This window comes from Sceloporus undulatus, chromosome 1 (assembly GCF_019175285.1).
Source record: "Sceloporus undulatus isolate JIND9_A2432 ecotype Alabama chromosome 1, SceUnd_v1.1, whole genome shotgun sequence".
NCBI lineage: Eukaryota > Metazoa > Chordata > Lepidosauria > Squamata > Phrynosomatidae > Sceloporus > Sceloporus undulatus.
Window position 1 is genome coordinate 99,055,777 of NC_056522.1, and position 22,877 is coordinate 99,078,653.

Below are 22,877 nucleotides of genomic sequence, written 5' to 3' on the forward strand. Positions count from 1 at the left end.
AAGAAGTCCTGGATTCTTAAAGCCTTTCTCCTTGATTAAAATTAGCTCTTCAAATCCTGCCTAGAAAAGGAAGAGTGCAATGTCACAGTTTGTCTTCATTCTGTCTGAATGATATGTGCACACATGGATCTGAAGAATATAAAGATTTTCCCCACATGTGCAGCACAAGCATGCAGGAAACAATAAAGAAAATACCTCAAGAATGGCAATCAAAGGTGATAAGAAGATACAGGCGGCCCTTCTCTTATGTGGGGGATCTGTTCCGCCCCCGCCCCCCACGTAAAAGAAAAAAATAAGCTTGAGCACCATTGGAAGTAATGAGGTTCGTTCTCACCGCACGGTGCCATGGTCGCATGCCCCATTACTTCTTTCGGGGCATGCGAGGCTTATTTCCGGTGCGTATGACGTACCCACATATGACACAGGAACACTGTACTTTGTATTTGTTGTTGTTAACTATTGTCAAGTCATAACTTTGACCTATGGCAACTCTGTGAATGAGAGACCTCCGAGCCCTTCCCATGTCTTACAGAATCAGGGCAGTTGTTTCTTTACTTAAGTCCATCTGGAATTCAGTCTTCTTCTTTTCCTACTATCTTCTCCATTACCAAACATTATTGTCTTTTCTAGTGAATCTTGCATTCTCATGATGTAAGACAGCCTCAATGCAGTCAACTTTGTTTCCAGGGAGAGTTCAGGCTTTATCTGTTCTAGAAACCCATTTGTTTGTCTTTTTGGTTGTCCATGGTATACTTAGCACTTTTCTCCAGCACTACACCTCAGATTAGTTAGTTTTCTTTTTATCAGCTTTCTTCATTGTCCAGTTTTCAAATTCGTACATTGTGATGGGAAATACAATGGCTTGGAAGATCCTAACTTTAATATTAAGCTTTATTACTGTGGCACTTTAGGACCTAATCTAGTTTTTTCATAGCTGCCCTTCGATTTTATTCTTCTGATTTCTTGACTGCAATCTCTGTTCTGATCAATTATTGAGTCAAGATAAGAGAAGTTTTTTAACTATTTCAATGTCCTTATAATCTAATTTGAATTTATGTAAATCTTCTGTGCCCATTATTTTTGTTTTCTTAATGTTAAACAATAAGCTAATAGCTACTCTTAGAATAGCCATCAAATATAGCACTACATTTCAAATGAGTTGATTTTCTTCCTCTCAGCTTTCTTCACTGTCCAGGTTTCACAACCAAACATTTTATATATACCACAAGGTATTTCACAGAAGAGATGAATACTTGCATAGCTAGTATACTTGATCACTTGTACATAGATGGGCAGCTGGCTAGTTTGGCTGGTTTGGGGTGCTGATTTTATGGTAGTGTGGGCATGTGTTTTTTTTTTTTTTACTTCAGAACATATTAAATTGGGGGTGGGGCAGAAGTGGAAAGTTGTGTTTACCTAATAAGATGTGGAAAAGGCACTAGTGGAATAGGGAAGCAGGTTTTAGGAAGCTGTACACAGTGAGCTTGAGTCCCAGTGGCATAGAGTTGGATACATGAAGGGCAGAATGATTAGATCCAGAGAAATATCAGATGAAAAAGAAGTAAATATGTTGAAGTAGTTGTATTTTCCCTGATGGAAACCCAAGAAACCATACTTTCTGGTTGGTCATGATACTTGGAAACATAAAAGAGACCACAGGAATACCCTATGGTATCCAGGCTTTGGATTCACCAGGATAGCCATCCAAACCTTTTGGATACTGGTGAATACCAAAGTACACAGAAACAGCCAAATAGATGTTTTTACAGTGTGCCCTCATTATACACAGCTTTGAGCTTATGCGTTCAAGCCGCGGGGCGCAAGTGGTGGCACATCCCACTCAGATTAATGGGGCATGCATGAGCCCCATTCAGGGAATTGGGGCTCAAGCATAGGCAGAATTTGCCTTTCCACCTAAACCCACCCTTCACTATTCCTTTTCTGTTTCTGTCGATGACACTTCTATTCAACCGGTTCATCAAGCCCACAGTCTTGGCTTCATTTTTGACTCTTCTCTGTCATTTATTCCCCAGATCCAGGCCACTGCCAAGGCCTGTAGATTCTTTCTCCACAACATTGCCAAGATCCGTCCATTCCTCTCAGCCTCTACTGCCAAGACTCTGGTCCATGCCCTAGTGGTTTCGCGACTAGATTATTGTAACCTCCTTCTGACAGGGCTTCCTCTTTCACACCTCCATCCTTTAATCTCTGTCCAGTATTCTGCTGCCCGTACAGTATTGTCACATCTGCTCGCCACTTTGACCATGATTCTCCTCTTTTATCCTCCCTTCATTGGCTCCCCTTCCCCTTCCGCATCCAGTACAAGCTTTTGTTATTGACTTTCAAAGCCCTCCATGGATTGGCCCCTCCTTACTTATCTGACCTTCTTTCTCCTTACATTCCTACTCGCACCCTCCGCTCTTGTAGTCAAGGTCTCCTGTCATAGTGTAGGACTACCACTGCCCCCTCCCGAATTCGTCCCTTCTCGCTTGCTGCCCCTTACTACTGGAACCTTCTTCCCCCACATGCACACCTCATCGCTTCTCTACCCAGTTTCAAAACTGGATTAAAGACTATATTGTTTAGAGAAGCATTCCCAGAGGTGAGCCCCTCTCTGACCCAGGAAGCCTCCTTTTAAGCATCCATTAAGAAGCCAAGTCCTTCCTCCAGTCCATCTGCCTTGGTCCAGGCCTCGGAGGTGGAGAAGATCTGCTGGACCTGATCCTATTCCCCCCACCACCACTCCCTTCTCCTTTTGTGTCGTGTCTTTTAGATTGTAAGGCTGAGGGCAGGGAACCGTCTAACTAAAAAATTTATGTACAGCGCTGTGTAAATTTACAGCGCTTTATAAATAAAGGTAAATAATAATAATAATAATAATAATAATAATAATAATGTGGTGGTGGTGGTGGTGGTGGGGTCTGGAACAGATCCCCGCGTAAGACAAGGGTCCATTGTACTAGTTTCTTGGTATTCATAGTGACAGCAGATAGATCCACAGCTACGTAAACATATTTTAGGACACCTATAACAAAACCACATTGGTTACTAAAAATATACTGGAAAACTTGAAAGGTAGGCCTTTCCTTGGTTCCCACTTCCCCCAAGAACAATTGCAAACATGGAGACAGGCAAGAGAACTCTGGACTGACTACTTAGTAGCTAGTCTCTACTTGAATAAATGGGGATTTGGTAAACAAATATTTGTAACTTCTGTTGATTCATTTGGTCTGTTCTAGTTGGGACTGACATTTGGATTTAGGCCAGGTTCTGTTTGTATGTGTGAAAAAGGGAGAATTGTATGGAAACTTTGTTACATTTAATATCGTGTATAGAGGAAAATATATTTATTCAGAAGTCTTAAAACAGATCTTGGATGGGCATATTTAAAGGGTGCTTTAGCTATAATTTCTTGCATGGCAGGGAGTTTGACTGGATGACTCTTGAAGCCCCTTCCAGCTCTAAGAATGATTTCAAGACAGAGGCAGTAATGTACAGTGAAGAATTTTGTATAAACACTATCTGCATTCTGGGGTTTGGTCTGTCATGGACTAAAAGCAGTAACTGTGTACAATGATTTGCTTCACTGGTGTTGAATTTCTTTGAGAGGCAAGCCATAATTCTTTAGGTCGCTTGATTGCAGATAGGCTTATGGTAAGATCGTTAGTTTCTTCAAAATGGCTTTGGTTTTCTTTTTAATTAGTAGAGCTTGTCAAGACCATACATCAAGTAATTAGTCACTAAGTACTTGATCACTGAAAATGCAATAAATAAAGCAGGTCATGAATTAAGAACAAACATAGCAGCCAGTAATTAAAGGTGTTTTTTTCCTATTGACCACATACCAATAATCATGGTTGTGAAGTTTATATTATTGTCTAGACTTTGAGTTCTGGGTTGTAAGGTACCTATTCCTTAGTGAGAAATTTAAGTACTTCATTAGTGCCCTGTAGTTTATGGCACCACTTATGTCAGAGGCAGGTTATAGAGCTAGACTGATCGTTGGTCTGACCTGCAATATAACCATGCAAAAATGAGAAGTTCATATGCCATTTGAAGGACTTCATTAGTGCCCGATAGTTTATGATACCAGAGGCAGGTTATGGGGCTAAACCAATCAATGATCTGACCTTATGGCAATGGAGTCATGCAGAAACTGAAGTTTCATTTGCTGTCTTCTCAGCAAGCATGAATTTGACTTCAGTTTGTGTCTGCTATACACAATATGGTAGATCTGCCAATTTATTAATTGATTAATGCACAAATGTATTTGCTCATTCTCTGGAATCTCTCTTGTCATGACATTCTCCATGTCTGTTCCTCTCTCTATCCACAGTCCTTTGGATCAGCATTAATATTGAAAGGTTTGAAACAGTAATCTACTTGGATTCGTTTCAGATGTGGTTAATTTTTTCCTGATAGTGCAGATAGTGCCAGTATTTCCTTATGTCCAACACACATGAAGCCAGGACAGGAAATTGAAACATAATTGCTATTTTGTCAACAATAGTGCAATTACATTTTCTGGTAAAAACTACTAGAATGCTATTACAGACCATATTAGTTTTAACAGGTGCTTTTTTTGGAGGTGGGGGGAAAGGGAACCACTGCATTCTTGGAATTTGTTTCAAGATCAAGAATATTCCCAATACCTAAAGATATCCAGGAGCATGTGGATTTAAAACAGAAATGAACAGCACCCAACAGCCATTTTTAAACAAACATCTCCCACATTAACTGTGGAGAACATTAAAAAATCAGATTTTTGATCTGTAGGTTAAAGTGGTGGAGTCCATTCTAGCTGCTTATTCTCATGTCTCTCCTCTGCACTTTTGACCAACCAAAATAAACATAGATTCTAGCCAAGGACCAAGACAAATAAAAATAAGGACCCCAGCTCCTTCCCTTGTCTGTGAACTTATGCATAGGTTTAGGAAGAATCCCCTAAAACAGTGGTTGGGATCGTGTATCCTTCTAGATACTGCAACTCTCATCAGTTGTTACCAGTATTTTTAGCAGTGAGGGACACCTCCAACAATGTCTGGAGGGCCACATATTTCCCACTGTGATTTTGGCCTGTACATTTGTTATTTATGGGAAGCCATTTAAATAAATAAGATCATAGATAAAATACTATATAATACATAATGCTATATAATACTGTAGTGTGACCTGGTGCTCACAGAGAATTATCAAGGAGTCCTCCATCTGTGTTGAAATTCCACAACTTTCCACATGTCTGACCTTGCCAAGATCTTTATCTTCTGACATGTCAGTCCATGCTACCAATGGTGGTCAAATACATTTTCTTTCTTAAAAGAGAGAGCAAATTGCTCCCTCCAAATACAGTCAACATTTTTAAAGGGTCTTACCAGTGTGGCATAGTGGTTTGAGAGAGATGGACTAGACAGCTCCAGGTGAAGAGATTTATTTACAAGTGGTAAGGAGATGCTATATACAGAGATAGAAACTGTACAAACAGATAAGCTTCATGTCAAACTCACAATAGTTCTCACCAACTCCACACTGAAACACACCAACTACTCTGTAATCCACTCACTGTTACCCACACGGTTTACATTATGACACAGCCTTATATGTCCTTGGCTGATGCAACTCTCCCAGTGTTGTAGATTGGCTTGCCATTTTACCAGCACATGGCATAAGCCATTACCTCACTGTGCAGAGTCACACACATATGCAGGTGCAGTACTGAATATACATCTTGGTGTCTGGCCTCAAGGACATTTATCTACATGCCCTGGCCTGGTCATGCATTCTACACACACATGATGACTTTGCAGTACTGCAGATGTTAATTTTCACTGCCAGTATGCTGACAAGTTGGACTATGACTCTGAAGATCCAGAGTTCTATTCCCAGCTCAGCTATAAACCCCACTGGGTGACCTTGAGCAAGTCATACTCTCTCAGTCTTGGGGAACACCAGTTGCAAACCTCCTCTGAACAAATCTTGCCAAGAAAAGTCGAAGACTTTCATGGCCGGCATCCATAGTTTTTTTGTGGGCTTTTTCGAGCTATGTGGCCATGTTCTAGCAGAGTTTTTTTCTGACATTTTGCTAGCATCTGTGGCTGGCATCTTCAGAGAATACTTTGCCTGCAAAAATTGGGTGTATATATACTGTGTGAGCCTGGGAATGCAGGAGTGATTTGGCTACCAGTCCTGAAGAATAGCAAAATAAGGACTCAGCAAATGCAAATGGGAAACCATTCCGAGTCAGGGGCTTTCCCAGCAGATAATTGATCACCAATTAGCAGACATTAATCCTCGTTTGCATTAGCCTCCCAGGCTGAGGCCAGCCATCAACACAGAACAATACATGCAAATCACTCGTGCATTCCCAGGCTCACACAGTATAAAAACCCACAAAAAACTTGCCAAGAAAATCCCATGATAAGGCCGCCTTAGTGTTGCCATAAGTTGGAATGATTTTAAGGCACACAGCAACAACAAACAAACTTACCACACTGTTTAGATTAGCTGCCTATTAGTTTCCAGGCACAGTACAAGGTGTTGGTTATAACCTTTAAAGCCCTACATGGGTTGGGTCCAACCCATTTGAGAGATCACCTGCTCCCATATAATCCACCCTGCACACTCAGGTCCTCTGGGAGGAATCTATTGTAGCCTTTAAAAACCAAACTAACTGCTACCTCCCAGAGGGCTTTCTCTGCAATTGCTACCAAACTATGGATTGGCCTGCCAGACGAGGTCTGTCAAATTGCCAGCTTAGACAGCTTTTAAAAAGCTGTCAAGATGGATCTCTTCTGGCAGGCCTTTCCTGAATAAAAGTGTCCGGCCACAGAATGATCCTTGGTAAGGATGGCTGCTTGGTCATACCCTGTATCACTGAGGTACTCAGAATGGCCAAAGAATCTCCTGCCTCTCTATTTCAGAGCTAGAGAGGGTGGTAGATTTCATGGTGTGGCCCAGCATCCTTAAATTGTTTTCCACACCTTGATACAGCAGCAGCTGAGCCAAACTCTAGTTCTGATACATGTGAAACATACTCCATGTGAAACATAATACAGAGAGAAGACCAGAGGAGGAGAAAAACAGCTTTTAATGCTTCCAGAGTATAACATCGCCCATGTAACTATATTACTTTTATTTCTTTATGAATTCACAGTTGAGGAATATAATAGCTAGCAAATGTATTAGGAGAAATAAATGTGTTTTATAAACTGTGAGAAATTCTCATTATTTACAGAAATTTGGGGTAACTTATTTTCCTCCCTGTCAGGCAAAGCTGTATAATAAACCAAACTCCACAGCCTAAATGTTCCATTGGGCCTCTGCACCTCAGCTTCCACATATTTATATTTCACACAATAATGTGAATGTCTGAGATTGCTGAGGAGCAAAACTTGGTTAAGCCATTTGTAGCGTTTGATTTCCTTTGGCATGGAGAAGCCCATTTATGTAGGCTGTGGCCACACTGCAGAGTTAATGCAGTTTAACACCTGAATTAACTGTCATGGCTTGATCAATGGAATCCTGGGAATTATAGTTCATTGTGACACCAGAGTGCTCTGACAGAGAAGACTAAATATGTCACAAAACTACAAATCCCAAATATCCATGGCATTGAGGCATGGCAGTTAAAGCAGTGTGAAACTGCATTAAATCTGTGTTGTAGATGTATAGAATCATAAAACTATAGAGTTGGAAGAAGCCATGCAGGAATACACAGTCAAAGTACCCCCAACAGATGGCCATACAGACTTTGTTTAAAAATCTTGAAAGAAGGAGACTCCACTACACTTCAACAAAACAAGTCAATGAGACAAAAATATTATGAATACTGTAGCGAAAGAAATAGAAGAATCAGGGAATATTATGTATAACCATAGTGGAAAATCCAAAGTTTGGAAAAGCTACTCTTGGGGATTGCAGTGGCCATTTTGATTAGAGAATCCTGGGAATTGTAGTCCAAAATTATTATTCTAAACCTCACTTAGGTTGGGATAGGAAATGTTTGCCCCTCCAGCTGCTGGAAGACCAAATATGGACTGATCCCTGGTTTAGCTTTATAAATGAACCAGCCCAATTTAACCTGTTGGAGATGTTATGTCATTCTTCCATCTGAGAAGTACAGGTGTGTACAATTTTACAATGGATCCTTGTTATATGCTGGGGTTTGATTCCAAGATCCCCTGTGGATAACAAACTCTGTGGCTGCTCAAGTCCCATTAAATATAATGACATAGCAAAATGTTGTCTCTTATAAAAAATGGAAAACCAAGGTTTGATATTTGAAATTTATACTTTTTTTTGAACATTTTCAAACTGTGGATGCTTGAATCCATGTATAAATAATCCATGTATAAGAAGGGCCAACTGTATTTGGATTACATTGATGTGTATAGACTATTGCTGTAAGAAGAAACAATTGTAGTATATACTATATCTATGCTTGAGGTGTTTGGGAAAATGGTTTGAGGCAAATCTGGCTTGTTTTGTTTGGTCTAAAACAGTAGACTGTTCTTAGGCAGCTGTTGCCAAGAATTTAATAGACAACAGAGTTTTCAATAAGCCACAAAAAAGTGTTCGGTTAAATTGAGATTGTGTAATAGGTACAGTACAAATACTTTTATCCATCTCAGGTACGTTTTCCATAAACACAGCACTGGAATTTTAAGACAAACTGAACTGTTGATATACGTTAATACCTAAGTCCCGTAACTTGGCATATTATAAATACAACCAGTTCTAATAAATGGGAATTGTCGTACATTTTTTTCTAAAACACAGTGCCGTTTGCTAGAATTTAAAGCTTTGCGTCCTAGTCCCCTTCTAATTTCCCTTGAGCATGTCATAAACCATTGGCATTTTTTTCCCTGTTCTCTTACACTCTCTTACACAAATACTTTGCTGGAATTATCCTTACATAAGGAACAATAAAGTGAAGAAACCCCTTAAGAATATGGGGTTAGCTTTTCTGTAGAAAAATGTAGAGACCACAGACACATCTATGAAATAAGAAAACACTCCAGAGGGTGGGACGATGAAAATAAGAGGTTCTAATGGCAAGTTCTAATTGGACTCACTGGCTCATCAGTTAAGACACTGACTCTGACATTCAGCAGATCGATAGTTAAAGGCCCAAGTGCCACATGAAAGAGCGAGCTCCATTATTAGTCCCAGCTTATGCCAACCTAGCAGTTTGAAAACATGCAAAAGTGCAAGTAAATAAATAGGTACCACTTTGATGGGAAGATAACAGCATTCTGTGCAGTCATGCTGATCACATGATCTCAAAGTAGTCTTTGGCTCTTCGGCTTAGTAATGGAGATGAGCACCGCCTTGTACAGTCAGACACAGCAACTGTGTCAAAGGGTAAACCTTTACTTTTAATGGCAAGTCAGTTGGAAATGGTCTTTTGTTGAAAGTGATCCTCACTGGAATTTGCATCACTGCTAAGGCAGAGTGTGTGGAAGCTGATTGTTGTAGATATGCCTGCCTGAAAGTATTTCTTGCCAGTCTTAAGGAGACTCCCCACAATATGATATTCTATTTTGCTCTCTCTCTGGCTTTTCTTCACGAATGAAGATTCAGGAAAGACTCATCCCACACTTTCTACAAGTGCACTGATGACTAAAAAGGCCAATCTGAGATAAACAAGTCCGGTTGCAGAAAGCACAGTAGAATGTCTACTTGGGTGATGTTTCCAAGTTGTGGTTTTTTCTGCGCTGTCGTTTCTCTTTGAGACACATTGGCGTGAGTTTTCAAAAAAGGCTGCAGTATCATGGATAGTGCGTCTCCATGCCTCCCAGTGCGAGGCCAGGGCGGACCATTGTTGGTGATCGATCTGGCCAAGCCTGAGATGCTGTTTCAGGGAGTCCTTGTATCTTTTCTTTGGGGCGCCCCTCTTATGCTGACCTGTGGTGAGTTCACCGTAGAGTATTATTTTTGGGAGGCGATGGTCCTTCATCCTAGAAACGTGTCCTGCCCTGGGCAGCTGCGTTCTCAGTAGCATGGCCTCAATGCTGGTGATCCCTGCTTGCTCAAGGACAGCAACATTTGTTACATAGTCAGTCCAGTGCAGGGGTAGGCAACCTTTTTGAGCCGGGGGCCGGGTTGCTGTCCCTCAGACAACTGGGGGGCCGAAGCCGGGGGGTGGTGGAGCTTCCACCCTCTGGGGCGGAGCCACATGCCAGGGCGGAGCTTCCACTATCCGGGGGCAGAGCCGCATAATAATAATAATAATATTTGCAAGAAGCTACTAGGGCCGGCAATGTCATAACACAGGAAAAATGCATGCACACTGTCTCAACCCAGAAAAGAGCAAGCAACCATGTGAGGGGATTTTGCAAAGAGAATACCAAAGGATAGCAATAACAACAATAATAATAGCAATATTTGCAAGAATGGAAGCGACTAGGCAAGGCCACAAAACAGCAAAAAATGCATGCCACTGTCTCAACCCAGAAAAGAGCAAGCAAGTCCATGTGGGGGGATTTTGCAAAGAGAATACCAAAGGATAACAACAACAATAATAATAGCAATATTTGCAAGAATGGAAGCGACTCCTCCCCTCCCCCTCTCTCTCTTCTCTCCCTCCCACCCTATCTCTCTCTCTCCTCCCTCCCTCCCTCCCTCCCTCTCTCTCTCTCTCTCTGCCTCCTCCTCCTTCCCTCCCACCCCTCCATTTATAGGAGGGAGGAGGGAGGGCAGAGCCAGGAGGGAGGTGGATGGCGCCCATTTGAAGGCCCGGTGCGGCTCCTGGAGCCCTGTTTCAGGGCTCCGGAGGCCGCATCGGGCCTCCCAGATGCCCAGTGCAGCTGCTGGAGCCCTGTTTCAGGGCTCCGGAGGCCACATCAGGCCTCTTAATGGGTGCCGCCATTTTGCCCTTCAAAATGGCGGTGAAGTGCGAGACTTCGCTGCCATTTTGAAGGGCAAAATGGCGCCCGGAGCGGCCGAAATCGGCGGCGATTTCAGCGGCAGGAGGGACTGGGGGCCGGCAGAAAGGCGCCCGCGGGCTGCATCTGGCCCACGGGCCGGAGGCTGCCGACCCCTGGTCCAGTGTATATTTAGAATTGTGCATAAACAGTGCTGATGAAAGCATTTGAGGAGTTGTAGGTGTTGGCGATAGGTGACCCGTGTTTCAGACCCATAAAGGAGAATAGACACTACAATGGCTCAATACACACTGATTTTTGTGCTTCGCCTCAAGTGTTTGTTACTCCAGACTCTTCTATTTTGCAATGCTGTAATAAATACAGTATCATCCTGTACATCAGCAAAATTATTTGGTTGTGTTGAAACTGGCAGTTGTTGCTTCATAGTAGGCAGACTTGGTACTTGCTTGTCTCTCAAATGGTAGCCAAAAGCCTACTTTTTACAGTGGGGCTGACACACACACACACACACACACACACACAGAGAGAGAGAGAGAGAGAGAGAGAGAGAGAGAGAGAGAGAGAGAGACAGCATTAGTTCAGTCCTTGTTACACATCAAACAATTAAACTAAATGTATCATCTCCAGTTTGCTGTCCTAAGCAATTGAAAATGTTGTGTTACTGGTGTGGCATGTATCTGGTTTGAGATGGTTTGCTCTTCCAAATTTGAAGCAGGAGAGTGGATGAAGGTATATACAGTAACTGTGCGTGCATCTCATGTGTAGTCTGAATCCATATTACCAAAGGAGCATGGAATGTGTCTGCTAGAAAGGCACTCACATAGGATAGAATGTAAGTATATCGAAACATGCCACATAGTTTGATTTAATTTAAGCCTAATTAAATAGATCTTTTGACTTTGGCAGAATGAAAGCAGAGAGGAAGTCAGTCAAACCTCCCATGGTATGAAGTTCCACAGCCTGGGAGAAGCCACTGAGAAGGCTCTGTCTGTTCAGTTGGCAAGCTGTTCAGTGACCTGATCACCACAGTAGAAATGGCAATCCCTCTTGCAACTCAACCCACAGTACTTCAAAAGGTGGAGGGATACAGAGGAGAACCCCCAGTATTAAATATGCTGTATTGCTGTGGGAGGGGGAGTAACCTGAAAGGGGTAGTTCTTGGCATGTCCTGGTCCCAAGAAAATTAGAGCTCTGTATATAAGAACACTTTGAGAAGCAAATTGGAAGCATCTGTAAATGGAACAAAATTGGAATGGTATGAAATCTACATTGGGCCACGCTTTCTACCAGTTCAAGTTTTGGAAAGCTTTCCAGATGCAAACCATATAGACAATGCCAATAGTGATCCAGTCAGGGTAAGAGTATGTGTGATTGTGATCTAATTTGATTTATCTATGGGAGGACACTGCTGGTGTTGCAGCCAAAGGTGTTCAAAAGTACAGTGCTCCCTCGGGTTACGAAATTAATTCGTTCCGCCGCGCCGTTCGTAACCCGATGCATTTCGCAAGCCGAAAAGGGCTTTCCGTTAGTGCTGGCAAGCCGCGCGTTTGAATTTCACGCCGAAAAAAAATTCGTAACCCGAAAAAACCTTCGTATCCCGGAACAGTTTTTTCCAATGGAACTTTTTCGTATCCCGGAAATTTCGTAACGCGATCAATTCGTATCCCGGGGTACCACTGTACTCCTGGACATGGATGTCACATGAGTGTCTTGGATGCCTAGATGGTAAAATTTCCCTGATCTGATGAATTTTCATTTAAGGTTTGGAGGAGTTCCAGTAACCCATCTGTTATTTATTTCAGCACATTAAACAAATCTGTATGCATATTACTTTGAACAGACATCTGTTTTGTGAACCTCATACACAGAAGACCTCTCTCTGTACAAGAGGTTCTGGAATGAAAGAGTATCCGGAGTACTTACAATATCTGTTTCCTTAAGGTTACAACTTCAGTGTGTAATGAAATCGCTGTCTACTTCACCAGAACATGAGGCTAGGTAAAAATTATAGGAAGCTGCTTTTTACCAAGTCAGACTATTGACTTTCCAATGATTCTCCATGATTTCAGGGGTCACAGTATATGCTCTGTATCCCTGAAAATTCCCCTAGTAACTAGTAATCTGTCAGTCAGCCAGTCAAAAAGTGTTAATTGGTAGATGACGCATATTAGTTGAATTTGTTACTGATACACACACACATTCAATCTCACTTATCTGAAATGTTTGGAACCAGAAGTGTTTTGGATTTCTGAGTTTTTTAGATTTTGGAATATTTGTATATACATAATGAAATATCTTGGAGATGAGACCAAGTCTAAATATAAAATTCATTTATGTTATGTACACATAGTCTGAAAGTTATTTTATACACAATATTTTTAAATTATTTTGTTCATGAACCAAAGTTTGCATAGATTGAATCATCAGAAAGGAAAAGTATCACTATCTCAGCCACTCATGTGGACAGATTTGGATTTTGGAATATACAGTCTGCCCCCCTCTTATGCAGCCCCCCCGGTGTATGGGGAAAAGAGCGTATGCTTAACTCCCATCGAAAATAATGGGGTCCGTGCTTGCGGTGGCGCACGGGGACCCATTATTTCTGCCAGCGCATGCCTCCCAAGTAAGCTCAAAGCTGTGGAAGGCAAGCCTGTATCAGATTTCATAATTCCTGATAAGGGAGGGAAATTCAGTGTGTGTGTGTGTGTGTGTGTGTGTGTGTGTGTGTGTGTGTAGCTAGAGATATGTTTGTGTATGTGCATATGAGTGTGTGTGCACACGCATAAAGTCAGCTCTCCATGTTTGTGACTTTGACTTTTGCAGATTTGATTATTCATGGTTTTGATTACTATGTTCTCTCTAGGAATCTGTAGTTCTTCCAACATGACTCTGTGGTCAATGTCACTCAGAAGTTGTACTGGAAGACCTAGAGATTCCTAGAGAGAACACTTCTCGAGGCATTTGTATGTGTAATTCTGTAGTCAGCCTCTGGCAGATGTTGACCATAGAGTTGTGCTGGAGGACATAGAGATTTCTAGAGAGGTGTTCCCTCAGGTAAACAAAATATTGTTTTTGTTATTTGTGTTTTTTCCACTTTCATGGGGTTCCTGTGCTCCTACCCTCAGTGAATGTGGAGGGCCTAGTGTGTGTGTGTGTGTGTGTGTGTGTGTGTGTGTGAGTGCGTGTGTGTGTATGGAGTCTCTTTTTGGGTATTGGAATTTGTGTATTTGGGTATTGGACTTACTTTCTAGCATATTCAGTATTCCAAGTAAGGAATGCTTATATTCAAATGACTGTATAATCTCCTCAGTTAAAGAATAACCAGCTGTTCACAATGGATATACAAGTGGAGGTGAGGCAAAAGTGTGCCATGCAGTGAACAATCCTGATTTCTTAATGATTGACCATATGTGGCTAAAATGGGAATGTGTCAGAACTCAGAAAAATTACAGTGGCTGGGAGATTCTGGGAGCTGCAGTCCAGTCAAATAATTTGTACAATCTCTGTGGTGTATAGGGAAGGGAGTAATGTTCATGCAAGCTCTTCAACTATAAAACCATAAAACATGGTGGTTTGGGATTTATGTACCCTGTAGTGATTATTTTAGAAACTCCTAATGTGGCACATTAACTCATTTCTGATCCATCACTGGCAGCTACTGCCAATACTTACGAACGTAAATATCCTGGTGCAAAATTATTCCCGGATTTAAGAAACAAACTGTAAAAATAACATTGGGCAGCAGCCAGTACAGCCTTGCCAAGTTTTCTGAAACACATCACTCTGGTGGGTACTGTCTGGTAAATCAAATATAAATGTAAACTGGGCTCTTGAACTTAGCCATTTTGTCTCACAATATTGTGTATATTCTATTTAGATACACAAATGACATAGGTTTGCATGTGAATAATCAAACTTTTTTTAAGGTGCTTTTTAATCTATAAAGCATTACTGTCTTTGCCATTTCATGTGAATTTAGCAATGCTGAATTGCTTGGAAAGGCAATTAAAAGTTTTGTACACAAACAAAATAAATGTTGATTTTTCTGTCACATGCTGACCTATTTTTTATTTTCATTGAGCCACAGCTACTTGACAATCTATCTTGCATTACCTCAAGTGCATTTTCAAGAGTAGTTAATAAACATCTCTGGAAAGCTAGTTGACATGCAAAACAGCTTCATTGCATATAAATATGGATAGATGGTTTCAGAAATTTTAAGTGTCCATAACATATGATAAACAATTTGCTTAAAAGCACACACTGTGGTGCTTTTACTATTGAACCCTGTTTTTTTTAAGCCTTGTGCTTATTAAAAAGGGCAGATTTTCCCATAGGACAAGATTGTGGAATCATCACTTGGCCAGAGGGCTGGGGGGAAAAAATCATGTAGCAGCATTTTAATACATGCTTTGTGGAAACGATACTTAGTACTATGTGTAATATGTGCCCTTTGACATTTAAGAGGTTGGTTTCATTTTGTGTTCATGTATAGGTCGTGGACAGGTTTTGGGGCCAAAATTATGAATTTTGATATGACTCATGGATAAGTGGGTAAAACATGGGGGCCTGTAACAAAGGACGTAAAGGACGAAACAAAGGAAAATGATGCCAAAGAACTTACTTACAAAATTCTAGCTGGCATAACTTTGTGCTCATCCTAAAGCAGACCTGTACAACTTGGCAGTAGGTAGGGGCCAAAATTACAATCGGGTAAACTTCTTTGGGCCGCAGATAAGTTTTAATTAATCATTATAATTAATTATTACTAAATAATAATAATAATAATAATAATAATAATAATAATAATAATAATAATTTAATATTAATTATTATAATATTAATTATACATATTATAATTAATAATTAATAATTAATTAATTAAACCTCTGCCGCCACTGAACTCTTTCTATGGAGAAAGCTGAGTGGTGGAGGCACCTTAAGCAGGGTGACCAGGTGTTATAACAAGAAAGGAGGTACATTAATTTTGCAATTTTTAGGCTGGGGCAAGGCTGTGGTAGATGCTGCATATGAAAATTCAGTCCCTGGGCCCACCAAAATTACCAACCACTGGTTAAGCACAGTGGTGATCAGTTGCTGTGTATAAAACAGGTGATGGCTTCCTAAAGATATCTGTTTTGTTTCTGAGGAAAATTCTTCTGTTCTCAGTGCTAAATACTTTGTTCTTATCTAGCCAATGTTATTTTATAATAACCCACTCAACAGTAGTCTTATGCAAACTATAAGAATGGTAGTATCTCTCTAGAAGGCATTTATAGTACATTATGCACACTGCTAATGACATGTGCCAACATTTTTTTTTTAATTTGTAGGTTGTTTTAGTGATGAATATTGTCTACTGCTTTGGAATTTTGTTAATAAAGGGAGGTACAGTTTGAGGCTCCCTTATCCAAAATGATTGGGACCAAAAGCACTTTGGATTTTGGATTTTTTCAAGATTTTGAAATATTTGCAGATATGTAATGAGATATCTTGGAGATGGGACCGAAGTTTGAACATGAAATTAATTTGTGTTGTTTATTATATAGTTTATATATATAGCCTGAGGGTAATTTTACACATAATATTTTTTAATAATTACATATGAAACAAATTTATGTGCACTGTATGACACATATAGCCTGAAGCTAAGTTTACACATGATATTTTTAATAATTATGTATGAAACAAGTTTCTGTACACTGAACCATTAGAAAGCGAATGTGTCACTATCACAGCCAGTGGACAGTTTGGGATTTTGGAGGATTTCAGATTTTGGAATTCTGTGTAAGGGATACTCAAGCAATATATAAATATTTTACTGTATATACTCGACTATAAGTTGACCTCATGTATAAGTCGAAGGCAAGTTTTGGGGCCAAAATTATGGATTTTGATATGACTCATGGAAAGTCAAGGGTAAAACTTAGGGGCATTTAGCAAAGCATTTGAAGGATGAAGCAAAGCAAAACAATGTCAAAAACTTACAAAATTCCAACAGTCTTAGATCTTTGGAATGGATGAAAGAGGGGATCAGTGCACTGTTCGACAGTGGAAAAAACTCCCTCGGAGTGTGGTGGAGTCTCCTTCCTTAGAGGTCTTCAAACAGAGGCTGGATGGCCATCTGTCGGGGATGCTTTGATTTAGATTTCCTGCATGGCAGGGGGTTGGACTGGATGGCCCTTGTGGTCTCTTCCAACTCTACAATTCTATGATTCTGTGATTCTTCCCAGACACATTATACTCTTCCCTTTCACCAGGGGATGTTTCCTTCTTTTTAATAAAAGTTAAGATACAGTACTTACATTGATCCGTGGATAAGTAGACTCAGGTTTCTGAGATCAATTTTTTGAACTAGATTTCTAGACTTATACATGAGTATATACAGTAAATAAATAGTAATTAAAGTTGTGAAAACACAATCCACCTTGAGCCTCAATGCACTGGTTTGCACCCCCAAATTCACTTTTTCCTTTCTTTCTCTTGACAGGATCATACATGATAGTCGATTCTTCTCACCACAGCCAAGGAGAAAAGGCTCGACTTCAGCTTCCTACAATGAAAGAGAATGACACTCACTGTATTGATTTCAGCTACCTTTTGTATAGCAAGAAAGGAGCAAGCCCTGGAACTCTGAACATCTTGGTCAGAGTAAACAAGGGGCCTTTGGCAAATCCCATTTGGAATGTGACAGGGTCCACTGGCAAAGACTGGCTACGGGCAGAGCTGGCTGTCAGCACCTTCTGGCCAAATGAATACCAGGTAAGCCTGGAGCAACACCAGTGTCAGGATGTATTGTTTCTTCACTTAATTATGGTGTATATTCTAAGAGGATTGCTACATAATGGGCTTATCAGTTTAGTGAGGAATTGGAGGCGAATACATTTCTTTTCTCCACCAGCCTGGGACCAGTGAAGGTTATTAGGAAGGGGGGATTGGAGACGTGCATTTCAGAATTGCTGCAAACATCCTACTTGGGATTTAGCGTTGAAAAAACATCTCTCTTCTTCACCTATATAAAGTGTCTAGGGTGTGTGTGTATCAGCCTGTTTGGCTGCCTGTGAGCATTTTGACCTGTAAGTTTTTGCTTATTTTTTTTCTGACTGCATTGAGGTGAGCAATCCATTTATTCATTTCAGTATATTTACTGTAAATAGTTTGCAGCACTAGTGACACAAACTGTTTAAAATAATCACAAACTAAAAAAGCACTTGGACAGGATCTGTTAGACTCTTTGCAAGTTTTATTGGACTGTACACCTTTTTTATATTGTTAGAGTTTGTACAACCTTTTTCCTTAGCCTGCACAGATTATAGAGATGGTTTTTTTTTGGGGGGGGGGGACTTGCTGTTTTTGAATCTGTGTTGAAAACTTTCTGTATGGTGTAGCTTTCCTTCTCCAAGAAGTCCCATTTTTTCACGGACAGATAACTTCTGGAAATTTGTTACATCCCTGTGTGTGGGTGGATGGTCAGGGAGGGAGAATGAAAGAATGAGAGAGTGAGCACATAACCAGGTATTCTTTGTCTCCTTCTGTAGCAAACACTCTGCTGCATCTAATTTTAACTATTCAGCCTCTACACATAAGGACCTGGGTTAATTTGTCCTTATTGTTCCTCATCTTATTTCCTTAGCCTTCCCATTCTACACTGAGTTTTCCCATTTTCATCATGTATCCCACAATCATTGGGGCTGGAATGGAAGTTCTTTTTCCTGTCTAGTCACCTAACTTTGGTGCTCCTGATGTCCTCTGCTGAAGAAGTGTTTCATGCTAGGATAGCAAAAAAAGAGTACCAAAAAAAGTGGGGAGTCATGTTACATACTATTGATATGTGTTAGACATCTACATATCTGTGATCATACGTGAAGATTATCAGATGATGTTGCAATTATCCTGTGTTTATCCTGTCAACGAAGAGGAATTGTCCCATCATTTACCTCCATTTCTTAATAACGGGATAACCTGTTAATACTGAAGTGCCAGAACAATTCCTCATCATTGACAGGATACTCATGGGATAAGTGTCATATGTTTGATAATCTTTGCATGATGATGCAATATGGTTGAGAACATGGCGCTTCTCTCTCGTCCTTCTCCTGTCATCCCCCCATCTGATAATCTCCTAAGACTAATAGCCTTTTGAAGAACCTCTCTTGAAAAAGGGACAGTTGAGATCAGAGATGGGGGGGGGGGGAGAGAAGTGAGGAGGGATTTAATGTTTTTTCTCTACTTTCTGGTCCTTCTTATTCACTTTCGTACAACATTAATATCCTTTACTACAATAAAATATAGGTAGTATACTTGTTTGTCTCTCCATTTCACAACAATTCTGTGAGGTAGCTCAGCTTGAGGAGGAGTGATGGAAAAAGCATGGTTGGTCATACCTTCTGAATTTCAGTGGGGACTTGAATCTGTAGGTTCCATGTCTCAATCCAACACTGTACCCATTAAACCACACTGGTTCTTTTGTACAGTCTCTGGTACCCAGGAGCTTTTCCAGATATGAGACTGATTCTACACTCTCTTTATTCTTATGAATTAGAATCTTCATTATTTACTGTATATATTCATATACAAGTTGACCTCACATATAAGTTGAGGTTTTGGGGCCATAATTTTGAATTTTTATATGGCTCATGGATAGGTTGAGGGTAAAGTTAGAGGCATGTAACAAAAGAGAAAACAAAGGTATCAGTGAAGCACCAATCACCCCACCTACCTGCACCTTGCAAGGGTTCTTTTGCATTGGTCTGGCAAAGCGCGCACGCACACACACACACCTGCCTTTGCCCACGCTGCATTCACTCTTTGTAAAGGCTCTTTTGCATTGATCTGGCAAAGCACAAACAAACACACACACCTGTGCCCACACAGTACTCACTCCTTGCGAAGGCTCTTTTGCATGGCTCTTATGGATCTCTCTTGCAAAACAGGGGGACACTCACACACTCTTCTTGGCTGAGCAGCAGCTACCAAAGTAAGGAAAATGGGGTGTTGGGCATCACTTCTTTTAACACCCTTCTGAGTAGTATTACCATTTCGACCCATATATAACTCAAGATTCTAGGGTTAGTTTTTTGGCATTTTTTTTTTTTACCTATAGATGAATATATACGATAAAATGCAATCCTCGTAGTGGTGAAGTGGTTAAATGCATGTACTGCAGCCAGGGCAGGAACTGTCTAACTAAAAAGATTACATGTACAACACTGTGTAAATTTACAGCACTTCATAAATAAAGATTAATAATAATAATAATAATAATAATAATAATAATAATAATAATAATAATAATAATAATAATAATAATAAACCATAAGGTTGTGAGTTCGACTCAGGCTTGCATCCTTCTGAGGTGGCTAAAATGAGTGCCCAGCTTGTTGGGGGCAATTAGTGTGCACCTTGTAAATGAGTTAGGGAGTGCTTAAGTGCACTGATAAGCAGTATAGAAATGTACTTGCTATTGCTATTTTTTGTGATTTCTGTTGGTATCTAGCATATTCTTGTATTCATATTATGTAGGGGAAGAAACACTGTGAACAGGAAACATTAGGATAAGTGATACATGAAGGCATTCTCAAGGAGGAACATGTCAGTATGGATGTTTTATTTAGTCATTGTTTTAGTAGTAGCTTTTTAACAAAGCCATCCTGCACAATCCCTCCCTCCCTGTCACCTGTTGACATATGGTGACCCCATAGGCAAGGAATACTTAGAGATGGTTTTGCTAGTTCCTTTCTCTATGCTCTGCCATTTGATCTTTTATTTATTCATAGCAAAACAGTCATTAAGCTAAAATTAAATCTCTCCTATTTCTGTCCAACAAATAGGAGGTTGAGAGCTGCTGAACCTTTCTATTCTAACAGGATACAACTCGTTCTAAATGCCACCCAGTGGAGTGTACCTGGGAGCTATATCTTGGAGCTTCAGGAAGGGAGTGTGGATTGCTTTCTATCTCCTTGAACAGTGTGCCTTTTATATATCCTTTTGTAAGAGCCTCCTTTAAGGGCATGAGGTCAACACAGCTGCTTAAAAAAATATTCATCCCCTCCTTTACAGCAAGAGTTTTAATGCTGTGTTACACACTACTGAGCATGGCATGAATGTCTCCTTTGTTCAGCTGCAATTCTCTGTGACAGTCCTCCAGTTCACTAACTCTGCTGGTTGCATGCGTGCCTGTAGAGAGTTTAGCAAACACTAGCAGAATGCCACATGCATTTAAGAGAGGATTGACAGCAATGAATTTTGCTTTAAGAGGTGTGTTGTAAAGTAAAACAATGGCATATTCTTACCCACTACAGGTCCCATATTCCAGGGAATTAATACCTGGGAAAAAGAAAGCATACATACAGGAATATATATTCTCTCTTAAATCCAGATACCAAGAAGGTAGGATAATTGGATTGGTAAACTAGGCAGGCATTCTAATAAGCTACTTCTGTAATATTTCATGTATACAAGATCTGAGAATTTGAGTATCCCCCCAAGGTTATCCTGTCATTCCCCTCCTCTTCCTCCTCCTCACCCTTGGAATTATTAACTTGAAAATAGAATGTTTAACTTGCAACTGGTAGCTGACTGCCAGAAAAAGAAGACTGAACTTTTTCTTTTTTTTCTTTTTCTGGCTTGGAAATAATTGCTTTGCAGTTGGCATATATGTGAATCCCTTGTAATTTGTCTGGCAGTGTTTGCTTTTATCAGTGTCACATAATAGACATTGATCCTGCTGGGAAGGTTTGAAGCAAGTTCTGGGAATTTGGTGCCTCACTTGAGTGTAGCACAGCTTGGGATAACTATCTTGGCAACTGACAACTTGGGATGTGAGATGGAGTTTGAGGGAAGAGTAAACCAAGCTGAATTTCATCTTTGTTTTATTCATATGGTCAATCCTAAATTTTAAATAAGGTTATGTATTGTTTAAATAATGTAAGCTTTGTATAATGGGTTGCACCCAAATATTTGTAAATTGTGTCTCCAGTTTATTCATTCAGATTGGACACAGTGCTGTTGGCATAGCTTAACAACTTCTTGCGAGTTCAGTAGACTCGGCATGTATGATTCTCCCTCCCTTCTACCCTTGTTTGAGATACAGAAATTGGAATTCCGTTGTTCTTCCTATTTATAGACATGCACTGCCGCCCCTGAAAAACTTAGATGATCTGTAAGTGTGCCTTCTACTCTGTTCGGTGGTTGAGAAACAGCATGGGGACAATATTAGTTTATTTGTTTATCCTTTACTTTGTCTACCTGTATTCAGTTTATGAGTGCATTCCATACAGTCTTGCTGGTGACATGACCACCGAAGCCATCTTTGAACAACACTGGCTGATTGGCTTAGTAACAAGAGATGAGCACCACTTCACCTATTTAGTTCATATTGCATCTTTTCCAGTTATTGGGATACAGGGCAGCTTGTAATCAGTCAAGGTGGATAACAATTAATTAGTACCAATACCATTAAAAAATTAAATAAAAACATGAAACATTTAAAACTAGGGATGTAAATCTGTTTGTTTCATTGCCATGTGGAGAAACAAATAATTTTAGCTGCTTTGTCTATAACCTATATGAATCTGAGGAATTCTGTGGAATTCTGAGCACTATTTGTGTTTTGGGACATCATCTAGGAAAATTTGTTTGATGGGAAAATACACATGGTTTTTCTGGGAATAAAAATGTCTCCTGTGCAAAAATAATATTGTTTTTTGCTTGCCTGCACATCATGTCTCTCTTCTCACATACAGAATCAGTGTATTATGCAATTGACCATTTGCAGAAATATATTGCTTTTGCTCAAAAAGCATACTTTTGAGGCAAAAAAAATGTTTTCTGTACAAAAAGCTATATTTTTGCCTCAGAATAAGTGTCTTTTGCTTAATATACACTGTCTCCTGCACACAAATACTCTTTTTTTGTGCAGAAAACATGTTTCTCTCCCTCTTCCCATCCACATTTTCTATCCAGAAAAACCACGTATTTTTTGCACAAATGAAT

General features: G+C 40.2%; 1 protein-coding gene across 17 annotated transcripts in view; it reads left to right on the top strand.

Moving 5' to 3' along the window:
- Nucleotides 1-22,877, top strand: part of PTPRK (protein tyrosine phosphatase receptor type K) — a 478,138-nt gene that overhangs the window by 162,585 nt on the left and 292,676 nt on the right. For all 17 annotated transcript variants that reach the window (XM_042475146.1, XM_042475067.1, XM_042475316.1 and 14 more), the window contains one exon: nucleotides 17,374-17,645. In XM_042475146.1, coding sequence (XP_042331080.1) covers nucleotides 17,374-17,645 — 272 coding nt within the window. The remainder of the gene's footprint in view (nucleotides 1-17,373; nucleotides 17,646-22,877) is intronic.